Source organism: Oncorhynchus mykiss, chromosome 17, assembly GCF_057628025.1.
Source record: "Oncorhynchus mykiss isolate SJ-2025 chromosome 17, ASM5762802v1, whole genome shotgun sequence".
NCBI lineage: Eukaryota > Metazoa > Chordata > Actinopteri > Salmoniformes > Salmonidae > Oncorhynchus > Oncorhynchus mykiss.
Window position 1 is genome coordinate 43,841,483 of NC_143038.1, and position 13,268 is coordinate 43,854,750.

General features: G+C 42.5%; 1 protein-coding gene across 2 annotated transcripts in view; it reads left to right on the forward strand.

The window, feature by feature from the left end:
- The first annotated feature begins 306 nt into the window (after window positions 1-306).
- The window catches only part of srgap3 (SLIT-ROBO Rho GTPase activating protein 3), a 120,705-nt gene continuing 107,743 nt past the window's right edge, over window positions 307-13,268 (forward strand). For both annotated transcript variants that reach the window (XM_036950354.2, XM_090205686.1), the window contains exon 1: window positions 307-936. In XM_036950354.2, coding sequence (XP_036806249.2) covers window positions 870-936 — 67 coding nt within the window. In that variant the 5' untranslated portion in view covers window positions 307-869. The remainder of the gene's footprint in view (window positions 937-13,268) is intronic.

Genomic DNA, 13,268 nt, shown 5'->3' on the forward strand with positions numbered 1-13,268 from the left:
CCTACATATTACCTCAATTACCTCGACTAACCGGTGCCCCTGCACAATACTGCTGCTATTTAAGTATTTGTTACTTTTCTTTCTTAAGGTATGTTTCTTATAACTGCATTGTTGGTTAAGGGCTTGTAAGTAAGCATTTCACTGTAAGGTCTACCTACACCTGTTGTATTCGGCCATGTGACAAATAAAATGTGATATGATTTATGACGGAATAAGACCCTAACTGGCAGAATCAGACACTATTTAGCCGATATTGAAAAAAATGCAAGAAATCATATCAAATTAAAGAAAAAAAAACTGCCTAACAGATACCACATTTCTTGCAACAAAATGTGTGAGTGAGTGAGAGTAAGAGAGAGAGTTCTACAACGGGAGGAGACTCGCGTGACGTTCGACTCATTTCATCTGTCCCTGAGGCGCAAATTCTCAGTGCGCACAGCTAATCAAAGACTGGTCCACTGCGAACGCACAAATATTCATTTTTGGGCACTCTAGAAATAAAGATATCATCGAAATGGGTGAACGCCTAGCCTACATCCACGATCATTCTATTTCCATTATTTTCTTGCTTTGAGTAGAAGGGTTTTGTTTTTCTCCGCTGCAGCTTTTGCATTGGATGGCATGCTTTATCAAGAAAAGCGTAGTACTTCTCTTCAATATAAAATAGACATAGCCCTCTGCAGGTGAGCATTGGGGAGCTCACTATAGAATTTCGCGTTTCATTTCTTCATTAAGTGATTAGCATTACTTAACTTGAGTTTACATTTTTTGCATTGAGCTATTCGGACACAAAGAGCAGAGGACGGAGAACAACGCTGCTGGAGTCGAGAATCATCACAGAGGACCTCTTGCGCAAGCCCCCACGAAAAATGTCATCTCAAACCAGAGTCAAGAAGGACAAGGAGATCATAGGAGAATATGAAACGCAAGTCAAAGGTGCGTAATAAAGGATATGCAAATTCAGAAATGTTTTGACCTTGTGGATCTGCATCAATAGCCCTGCAAGCTAAATGACACGAGACAGAATTGGGGAAGCATAGGCTGGAGTTTCATCATTACATTTCAACGAATCATGAGTAAATCGACGTTTAGCTTTTGTGCCTGCTTGGTCCCCTTACCAGTGCTGAGGGCTCGTCAAATACTAGACCTAGCGTCCATCACTGTGGTTTGGTCACCTTTTCATCAGCATCCCTATCTATGTAGCTATTTTGCATATAATTATATTGTACCCAGCCTTCAGGTGACAGGTTATCTGTCAATTAACTTCTGTAGGCCCATTGATGAGGCTGCTGGACACGTGTTTGAGAGACCACGAACGTTCGAAAGCAGGTATCATATTACTGAGGTCAATTTTTATATTCACTCTAGAAGACGCCAGGGTAATAGACAAGGTTTAGAAACTGAGTCGGTCATGGGCTTTTCAGTCTGGTTCGATTTAGGGTCAGTGTGTTTGAAAGGCTGCACGCTTTGTTGCTGGGTAGAACGATCTGTGTACTGCCATGGTCCCTTGGGGGGGGGGGGGGGGGGGGGGCTCCGTTAATTGCGCTCCTTTGTTTACATTTATTGAGCCTTTGAGTTCAGCCACACCACATTGCCTCTATATTAATGTCACTGGAGAAGCTAATAGCATCAATTTATATTGGTTATCAATTATATTTGAATACATTGTCTAAGTGCAACATCACTACAGTCCCTGGTTCGAATCCAGGCTGTATCACATCTGGCCGTGATTGGGAGTCCCATAGGGCGTTGCACAATTGGCCCAGTGTTGTCTGGGTTTAGGCTGGGGTAGGCTGTCACTGTAGCTAAGAATTTGCCTAGTTAAATAAAGGTTAAATAAAAAAATAAAAAATAAACATAGCATGACACCACTACAGCAGGGGGGCTCTGGTGGCATTCTCTCTCTGTCTGTCTCCTCTCTCTGTCAGGAAGAATATCCTGTAGGACAGGGATCATCAACTAGATTCAGCCGCTGGCCAATTTGTTTTTTTGAACGGATGGCAGAACATAATTAGAAATAATTTGTAGACTGCAAATTGACCTCAAGAAGCCCAAACAGATATAATATTTGACTAAAACATAATAATTTCAAAACTTGCCTACATTTGCAGATTATCAAATACACTGAGTGTACAAAACATTAGGAACACCTGCTTCTTCCATGACAGATTGACTAGGTGAATCCAGGTGAAAGCTATGATTCCTTATTGATGTCAGCTGTTAAATCCATTTCAATCAATGTAGATGAAGGGGAGGAGACAGGTTAAATAAGGATTTTTAAGCCTTCAGACAATTGAGTATTGTGTATGTGTGCCATTCAGAGGGTGAATGGGCAAGACAAAAGATGTAAGTGCCTTTTGAACAGGGTATGGTAGTAGGTGCCAGGGGCACTGGTTTGAGCGTGTCAAGAACTGCAGCGCTGCTGGATTTTTCATACTCAACAGTTTCCCATATGTATCAGAATGGCCCACCACCCAAAGGACATCCAGCCAACTTGACACAACTGTGGAAAGCATTGCAGTCAACATGGACCAGCATCCCTGTGGAACGCTGTCGACAGCTTGTAGAGTTCATGCCCCAATGAATTGAGGCTGTTCTGAGGGAAAAAGGTGGTGCAACTTCATATTAGGAAGGTGTTTGTAATGTTTTATACACACAATGTGAATATCTCTATGAATGGGAATACTTTGAAACAGATTTCCAAAATTAATATCACTTGGAGCTGATTTGCTGGTGTTTTTACAGTCTTATGTCCGCCCCCAATTTGTATTTATTTTTTAACAGAAAACTTACCCGCAGGCTGCCAGTTGGGGATCCCTGCCCTACAGTATGTGTGTTTTCTGCCTGGCTGATGTTTACGAAGTGACTGTGCACCCTCAGAGCGTCAAGGTAGTGTGTGTGTGTGTGTGCGCGTGAGAGTGAGGCGGAGGGGAGGACGGTCTGTGCTGTCTGTGCTGCGACTGAACAACATGGCAGGTCCTGTGGGGTCTGTATCCAGGCTTACGTGGCTTCTGCTCTGAAAGAGGTTTTACTCTCATAGGACATCTAACACTATCTCCCCAGAGTCCAGACAGGTGACACTAACAGATTTATTTTATTTGACTGATTGTCTTACCCTGGGCCAGACAGTGTCAAGGCCTGGTGACAATAGCTGGTCATATTAGCCTTCCACACAGTTATTGTCTGTGATAAATTAGAAAGAATACAGTATACTCTCACTGTTTACACCCTTTAATAGTGTGGATGATCACACTTTCGCCTGCCTTCTAGCCTTCTGTTGCCTGGACCTGCCTCACTGCACTTTTTTATGGTGCCTTTGGAAAGTATTCACACCCATTTACTTTTTTCAAATGTTGTTACATTAGTTTTATTCTAAAATGGATTAATTCCCCCCCCCCAAATCTACACACAATACCAGATAATGACAAAGAAAAAATGTTTTTTAGAAATTTTTGCTAATTTATAAAAAGTAAAAAAAAAAAAAAGGAAATATGACATTTACATAAGTATTCAGACCCCACAGAGGAACTCTACAGCTCTGTCAGTGACCATTGGGTTCTTGGTCACCTCCCTGACCAAGTCCCTTCTCCCCCGATTGCTCAGTTTGGCCAGGTGGCCAGCTCTAGGATGAGTCTTGGTGGTTCCAAACTTCTTCCATTTAAGAATGATGGAGGCCACTGTGTTCTTGGCAACCTTCAATGCTGCAGACATTTTATTACCCTTCCCCAGATCTGTACCTCGACACAATCCAGTCTCGACCTCTACGGACAGTTCCTTCAACCTCTTGGCTTGGTATTTGCTCTGACATGCACTGTCAACTGTGGGACCTTATGTAGACATGTGTGTGCCTTTCCAAATCATGTCCAATCAAATTAATTTACCACAGGTGGACTCCAATCAAGTTGTAGAAACATCTCAAGGATGATCAATGGAAACAGGATGCACCTGAGCTCAATTTCGAGTCTCATAGTGAAGGGTCTGAATACTTATGTAAATAAGGTTTTTCTGTTTTTTATTTGTAATACATTTGCAAACATTTCTAAAAACACGTTTATACTTTGTCATTATTGGGTATTGTGTGTAGATTGCTGAGGATTTTTAAAAATGTAATCTATTTTTGAATAAGGCTGTAATGTAACAAAATGTGGAAAAAGTCCAGGGTCTAAATACTTTCCGAAGGCACTATATGTACATAGTTCTGTTTCATTGATTTCAAAGTCTGAGATTATGGATCTAATAATGGATCACAGACTGAGATATTCGATTGGTATTTTAGGCCTGAGGTAAAGGCTTTTAGGGAATTCTGTCAGGGTTGCAGCTGGGGATTTGTAGTTTATTATTGTCAAGCGTGTTAATCTGTTATTCACCATGTTTATCACTGGGCTTGGCGAGACATGTTTTAAAAATTATATCAATGATGCAATTTCACCCAGTGCCATCCTAGATAATCCAGCCCGTGCTGCTGTCACTGTGTTCCTATGCATCTCAGGGTAGTGGCCGTGGGGTGAAATACAAAGGAGGCAAATAAGAGATTGAGCTGGATCATTGAGAATAATACTGTGAATTGTCTTCTACTACTGTAAGAATGGGAATACAGGGAATATTTTAGCATGCTAGAGAAGCCTGAACTCCTCAGAAATGCTGTATATAATGTAAGCCGTCCAAATGAACCATAAAGACAGAGGGGGTGGCGTATAACAATAAGGATGAACAAGAGACTGAACAGGCACCAAGAGAATGAGGAGAACCATCTTAAGCATCAGTGCTGCTAAGTGGGTTGAGTGGCAGAGTCAGTGAGTGAGAGAGGGAGAATTCCTCCCACCCACCCAGTCTCAGTTACTGTGCTGCAGGGGTTTATGGTTAATGATCCCCTGAGTCAACCCTCAGAAGCTAGGCTAGGAGGAGAGGAGTGTGAACTGCTACTGGAGGTTTATGGGTTGCTCTACAGCACCACTCTTACTTCTACTGGCGAAGGGTTGTATGTCTATTACTGCTGGTAATAATGGTAGTGAAACCTAATGTTGCCTTATATGGTGGTGTGACTTTAAATGATGTCTAGTAAATAACATCTTGTCTTCAGCTTGCCATTGGCCAGACTTCTCCAGTATGGCTCCTCTCTCTCTCTACCATGGCACTGTGCTGACTGGAAGGCCTTTTTGTTCATTCAACCATCTATTATTCAGCATACATCTGAAGCTGCCATGGGAGCCATTCTCTTGTTCTATAAAGCCTGGCTGTGTGTAAGACAAGGCCTTGAAAGAGAGCAAGGAAGAGACTGATGCTAATTTATGGAGAAATCCGCCTCTTCACTCATTCTCAGCTGCTTAACCACACAGAGGATCTCCAGCAATCAACACAAGGGGGCTCCGACATCCACGGCCTGTTGGTTTTGTTCATCAGTTGGTTAACAACAATGGCAGCGTCTCTTTCTGTCTGTAAGGCCCAACCACTGTGCTACCATAATGAGCTTCAGTTTAGAGATGGCACCTGACATGGTGAGTTATTGCGTTTTTATGTATGGATGATGTATACGAGAGAGAGAAAGGGTATTGATGATCAGTGTTGCCTTTCTGATAGGCCGTGGCACAGCACAGCTAGCTGCTGCAAGGTTGCTTGGCTTGCATTTATTGATAGATTGATTTCAGTAAGGCATCAGTGAATCATTTTAATAGTAATTTGAGCTTGAGGATGAAGACGTATGAGTCAATAGGAAAGGGCAATGTTATCACTGTGATTGGTCTCTGTTTCCTCTTAAATGTATGCGTTTTAAATGATTCACCAAGCAAGAAAACAACTTCACATCGCCACAAACATTTTGCTCAAAAGATATGTGAATTTCATAAGTCAACTTTTCTTTTGGCATCACTGCAAATGCAGTGTTATTCCCTGCAATGGAGACGTATGAGACAGAGAGGAGAGGATTCTAAAAGAAAAGCCTCTCGCAAGAAGCTCAGAGACCGCATGGATCAAAGGTCTTGGGATCATACTGTACATGCACTAGCTGGATTGCACACAGACGTGCAACACAGTACACACAGCATGTGTGTATGTCTCTGTAATCTCAGTTTCTTGTTCATCCGTTACATTTTACAGGGAAGCTTCTCTACTTCCTTCTTATGCTAGATTGGCTTGATAACCTAATACTGATGCATTTCCACTGCTTGTTTTCACCCCTTTCATAATCCCTTCTAAACCACCCAGTTGTGTAGCCGGGCCATGCGGTGAAACTCCTATGGCGTGGTTGTCTTGTGAGTGGTTCGTTTTTTATTAGATTTGTCTGTTATTTGTCTGTACTGTTCTCTCTCCCTATCACCCCCCCCCCCCCCCACACACACACACCCGGCCCTGGCTGGAGGACAGCATGTTGCCTGTCCTTTTGGCAGCCTTCCCTGGCTTTGGCTCTGATGCTGAACCTGATCCCATTGCAGGAGAAGTGCTACAGAGCAATCTCCTCAGACTCCTTTTGTTGTTTTTTAGAACAGTGAACCCTTAATGAACAGGATGCCGGAGCTTTGAATAACATGCCCACCCAAATCTGCTCCAAAATGTTCTGTATATTAGTTTATGTTGATGGCTCATCATCTTTTCTCCACATTAGCGTTTTTCTGTAGCTGTGATGCTGTCTTTATAAAGGGTTGTTTATGGTGCTTATGAGAACATTATTGAAGGTGTGCAGTTACAGATCTGTAGTTCCCTATTATACTCTTCCATTTGTTAGTTCTTGATGGGTAATGTCACCATGTACACTACAGGCTCTAACATTCATATCATGACTCAGTGAATACACACACATATTCATTATTTGCCTTCCATAGAAAAGACAGAGTTTACCTTGCAGCATAGCATTCCCTTGTGGCCTCTTTCTCAGGTCACAGCTCGCTAATGACCGGTACACCCTCTGTCTGTCTAACCCTGGTGATACTCATGTACAAGCATGCCGGCAATTTCCTGACTAATAGCGCACACACACGCAGATAGACAGAGGAAACAGGGTCATGTTGCTGCAGGCAGGCAGCACTCTGTGGTCTGGTCAAGGGAGTTTTCAGTTGTCACACCTTTGGACTCAGGTTTCTGCTACTGGGCTGGTGATAAACCCTTCTCTGCAGGTTGTCCTCAACCAGACTAAAAGCAAACAAACTCAACCTGCTCTACAGAGGCAATAAAGTAAGTGGGATTTGATTCACATCTCACATAGCAGGTACAGTGCCAGTTAAACGTTTGGACATACCTACTCATTCAAGGGTTTTTCTTTATTTTTTACTATTTTCAACATTGTAAACTTTGAAATAACTCATATGGAATCATGTACTAACCAAAAAAGTGTTAAACAAATCAAAATATTTTAGATTCTTCAAAGTAGCCACCCTCTGCATTGATGACATCTTTGCACACTCTTGGCATTCTCTCAACCATCTTCACCTGGAATACTTTTCCAACAGTTTTGAAGGTGTTCCCACATTTGCTGAGCACTTGTTGGCTGCTTTTCTTTCACTGTGTGGTCCAACTCATCCCAAACCATCTCAATTGGGTTGAGGTCGGGTGATTGTGGAGGCCAGGTCATCTGGTCAAATACCCTTTACACAGCCTGGAGGTGTGTTGGGTCATTGTCCTGTTGAAAAACAAATGATAGTCCCACTAAGCGCAAACCAGATGGGATGGCGTATCGCTGTAGAATGTGAGCCATGCTGGTTAAGTGTGCCTTGAATTCTAAATAAATCACAGACAGTGTCACCAGCAAAGCATCCCCACACCTCCATGATTCACGGTGGGACCAACACATGCGGAGATCATCCATTCACCTACTCTGCGTCTCTCTCACAAAGACCAGAAATCTCAAATTAGAACTCATCAGACCAAAGGACAGATTTCCACCGGTCTAATGCCCATTGCTCTTGTTTCTTGGCCCAAGCAACTCTCTTCTTCTTATTGGTGTTTCTTAGCAGCAATTTGGCCATGAAGGCCTGATTCATGCAGTCTCCTCTGAACAGTTAATGTTGAGATGTGTCTGTTACTTGAACTCTGTGATGTTTTGTAGGCTGTAGTTTCTGAGGTACAGTTAACTCTAAGACTCTGGGTCTTTTTTTATTTTTTTATTTATTTTTTGAATTTTACCCCTTTTTCTCCCCAATTTCGTAGTATTCAATTGTTGTAGTAGCTACTATCTTGTCTCATCGCTACAACTCCCGTACGGGCTCAGGAGAGACGAAGGTTGAAAGTCATGCGTCCTCCGATACACAACCAACCAAGCCGCTGCTTCTTTAACACAGCGCACATCCAACCCGGAAGCCAGCTGCACCAATGCGCCGGAGGAAACACCGTGCACCTGCGCCCAGCCCGCCACAGGAGTCGCTGGTGCGCGATGAGACAAGGACACCCCTACCGACCAAGCCCTCCCTAACCCGGGCGACGCTAGGCCAATTGTGCGTCGCCCCACGGACCTCCCGGTCGCGGCCGGTTACGACAGAGCCTGGGCGCGAACCAAGGGACTCTGATGGCACAGCTGGCGCTGCAGTACAGCGCCCTTAACCACTGCGCCACCCGGGAGGCCCGGGTCTTCCTTTTTTTTTTTTTATTATTTTTTTTTATGGCGGTCCTCATGAGAATCAGTTTCATCATAGAGCTTGATGGTTTTTGCGACTGCACATGAAGAAACTTTCAAAGCTCTTGACATTTTCCGCATTGACTGACCTTTATGTCTTAAAGTAATGATGGACTGGCACACCTGCTAATTGAAATGCATTCCAGGTGACTACCTCATGAAGTTGGTTGAGAGAAGGCCAAGAGTGTGCAAAGCTGTCATCAAGGAAAGGGTGGCTACTTTGAAGAACCTCAAATATAAAATATATTTAGATTTGTTTCACACTTTTTTGCTTACTACATGATTCCATATGTGTTATTTTATAGTTTTTATGTATTCACTATTATTCTACAATGTAGAAATAAAGAAAAACACCTGGAATGAGTAGGTGTGTCCAAACTGGTACACACCTAACTGGACTGGTACTGTATGTCCAAAATCATTCTGTCTGTATAATGTCAATGTTACCCAGAGGTCTGCTAAATACCCCTGGGATAGTAAAAAAGTATTGTTTTAGCATAAGAACAAATCTAGCCTCCGATTTCTACAATACGGAATGCAAAAGAATGCACATGTCCTCTGCTAGAACCATAGCCACAGTCCAACTATGTCTTACTAAGGTTAGAGAGAACCATATAGTGTATATCATGTACTGATGGCCTCCCATAATATTAACTCTCATGCCTCAGGATTCTCCCCAGGCTACCCCTGTTTGTTTCATGTAGAGCAGTGGGCTTTGATGAGTTTCAGTTATGATCCCAGCACACCCAAAATGGGAGAAAGTGTTATGTTTTATTAGAAGGGCTAGAGAGAGCAGCCAATATGAAAAGCATTCCAAAGAAACCAACTTCTTGCCAAGTGAGAGCCAAGGGGATAGTGTTCACACATTGGGTGGATAGACAATAGTGTAGACTATAGGTGTTGTTACTCCCAGTGATCACACTAATACAATTACTGAGATCAGAGATGTGCACTGTACTGTACAGATGCAACTAGTCTTCCGCCTTTTAGTGAAATGTGGATCGTTTGATAATAAATACTATTTTGCACATCTGACAATCATTTCCTATTAAGAACTTCTGGTAAGCTTAGCTTGGATCAGAAAAATACTACGCCTATATATTTTCCTGATTGTACCTCCTGTCTTCTGTTTTGCCTTAGTATACTATAGCTAAAGGTTTGTTGTATTGCAATAAATCATATAATCATTTGAAGTCTTTGACATAGAATAATTGGTTCCAGAATATATTTTGTCTTCATCCAGAATTTGTGATGGCTGAACTGCTGGCACATGAAAAGTGTTAAGAAGGAATGTGGGCATTTCCATGTAAAAAGCCCCATGAGCACTAACATGTGAAGTTCATAGGAGCACATCACATTTGGTGTCAAATGAAAGCTAAGAGTCTTTATATTTTTGAGAAATTAAGGCATATATAAATGTTTCAACCATTTCCCATCCTAAAAATTCGGAATAAACAAAGGCTTTGATTTCTGGTCAAACAGATGGAAAAGGGGTCTTAGACAACATCTAACAGAAACAGTATTTAATGGGTATTAGAAATGCATCAAAACACAGTAATATTGAAGCAAAGACCCCTGCCAACTAATATCAATATTTGTATTTTGTTTTGCAGAAATTACTTGCTTTCTGAAAGTTTAAGAAATATTGCCTAGTGTCTTGACATTCTGTTACCAAAAACCAATGTACAGTGCATTCGGAAAGTATTCAGACCCCTTAGCTTTCTTCACATTTTGTTACGTTACAGCCTTATTCTAAAATTGCTTAAATTGTTTTTTCCCCTCATCAATCTACACACAATACCCCATAATGACAAAGCAAAAACAGGTTTTTAGAAATTTTGCAAATATATTTTAAAATAAAAAAACTTATGACATTTACATACAGTGGGGCAAAAAAGTATGTAGTCAGCCACCAATTGTGCAAGTTCTCCCACTTAAAAAGATGAGAGGCCTGTAATTTTCATCATAGGTACACTTCAACTATGACAGACAAAATGAGAAGAAAAAAATCCAGAAAATCACATTGTAGGATTTTTAATGAATTTATTTGCAAACTATGGTGGAAAATAAGTATTTGGTCAATAACAAAAGTTTATCTCAATACTTTGTTATATATCCTTTGTTGGCAATGACAGAGGTCAAACGTTTTCTGTAAAGGTTTTCACACACTGTTGCTGGTATTTTGGCCCATTCCTCCATGCAGATCTCCTCTAGAGCAGTGATGTTTTGGGGCTGTTGCTGGGCAACACAGACTTTCAACTCCCTCCAAAGATTTTCTATGGGGTTGAGATCTGAAGACTGGCTAGGCCACTCCAGGACCTTGAAATGCTTCTTATGAAGCCACTCCTTCGTTGCCCGGGCGGTGTGTTTGGGATCATTGTCATGCTGAAAGACCCAGCCACGTTTCATCTTCAATGTCCTTGCTAATGGAAGGAGGTTTTCACTCAAAATCTCACGATACATGGCCCCTTCATTCTTTCCTTTACATGGATCAGTCGTCCTGGTCCCTTTGCAGAAAAACAGCCCCAAAGCATGATGTTTCCACCCCCATGCTTCACAGTAGGTATGGTGTTCTTTGGATGCAACTCAGCATTCTTTGTCCTCCAAACACGACGAGTTGAGTTTTTACCAAAAAGTTATATTTTGGTTTCATTTGACCATATGACATTCTCCCAATCTTCTTCTGGATCATCCAAATGCTCTCTAGCAAACTTCAGACGGACCTGGACATGTACTGGCTTAAGCAGGGGGACACGTCTGGCACTGCAGGATTTGAGTCCCTGGCGGCGTAGTGTGTTACTGATGGTAGGCTTTGTTACTTTGGTCCCAGCTCTCTGCAGGTCATTCACTAGGCCCCCCCCGTGTGGTTCTTGGATTTTTGCTCACCGTTCTTGTGATCATTTTGACCCCACGGGGTGAGATCTTGCGTGGAGCCCCAGATCGAGGGAGATTATCAGTGGTCTTGTATGTCTTCCATTTCCTAATAATTGCTCCCACAGTTGATTTATTCAAACCAAGCTGCTTACCTATTGCAGATTCACTCTTCTCAGCCTGGTGCAGGTCTACAATTTTGTTTCTGGTGTCCTTTGACAGCTCTTTGGTCTTGGCCATAGTGGAGTTTGGAGTGTGACTGTTTGAGGTTGTGGACAGGTGTCTTTTATACTGATAACAAGTTCAAACAGGTGCCATTAATACAGGTAACGAGTGGAGGACAGAGAAGCCTCTTAAAGAAGGCTGTGGTCTCACAGCTCTCACAGATCTGAGAGCCAGAAATCTTGCTTGTTTGTAGGTGACCAAATACTTATTTTCCACCATAATTTGCAAATAAATTCATAAAAAATCCTACAATGTGATTTTCTGGATTTTTTTTCTCATTTTGTCTGTCATAGTTTAAGTGTACCTATGATGAAAATTACAGGCCTCTCTCATTTTTTTAAGTGGGAGAACTTGCACAATTTATTGTTGACTAAATACTTTTTTGCCCCACTGTAAGTCTTCAGACCCTTTACTCAGTACATTGTTGAAGCACCTTTGGCAGCGATTACAGCCTCGAGTCTTGTTGGGTATGACGCTACAAGCTTGGCACACCTGTATTTGGAGAATTTCTCTCATTCCTCTCAAGCTCTGTCAGGTTGGATGGGGAGCGTCGCTGCCCAGCTATTTTCAGGTCTTTCCAGAAATGTTCAAATTGGGTTCAAGTCTGGACCCTGGCTGGGCCACTCAAGGAAATTCAGAGAATTGTCCCGAAGCCACTCCTGCGTTGTCTTAGCTGTGTGGTTCGGGTCGTTGTCCTGTTGGAAGGTGAACCTTCGCCCCAGTATGAGGTCCTGAGGGCTCTGGAGCAGGTTTTCATCAAGGATCTCTCTGTACTTTGCGCCATTCACCATTCATCCCTTGATCCTGACTAGTCTCCCAGTCCCTGCCACTGAAAGACATCCCCACAGCATGATGCTGCCACCACCATGCTGCACCGTAGGAAGGAATGGTGCCAGGTTCCATCCAGAGGTGATGCCTGGCATTCAGGCCAAAGAGTTCATTCTTGGTTTCATCAGACCAGGGAATCTTTTTTTCTCATGGTCTGAGAGTCCTTTAGGTGCCTTTTGGCAAACTTCAAGCGAGCTGTCATGTGCCTTTTACTGAGGAGTGGCTTCCGTCTGGCCACTCTGCCATAAAGGCCTAATTGGTGGAGTGTTGCAGAGAATGTTGTCCTTCTGGAATGTTCTCCCATCTCCACAGAGGAACTCTGGAGCTGTCTTAGAGTGAACAGTGGGGTCTTGGTCACCTCCCTGACCAAGGCCCTTCTCCCCCGATTTCTCAGTTAGGCCGAGCAGCAAGCTCTGGGAAGAGTTTAAGAATGATGGAGGCCACTGTGTTCTTGGGGACCTTCAATGCTGTAGAAATGTTTTGGTACCCTTCCCCAGATCTTTTTTATTTTTTTATTTCACCTTTAGTTAACCAGGTAGGCTATTTGAGAACAAGTTCTTATTTGCAACTGCGACCTGGCCAAGACAAAGCATAGCAATTCGACACATACAACAACACAGAGTTGAATAAACAAAACATAGTCAATATACAGTAGAACAAAAGAAAACAAAAAGTCTATATACAGTGAGTGCAAATGAGGTAAGATAAGGGAGTTTAGGAAATAAAAAGGTCATGGTGGTGAAGT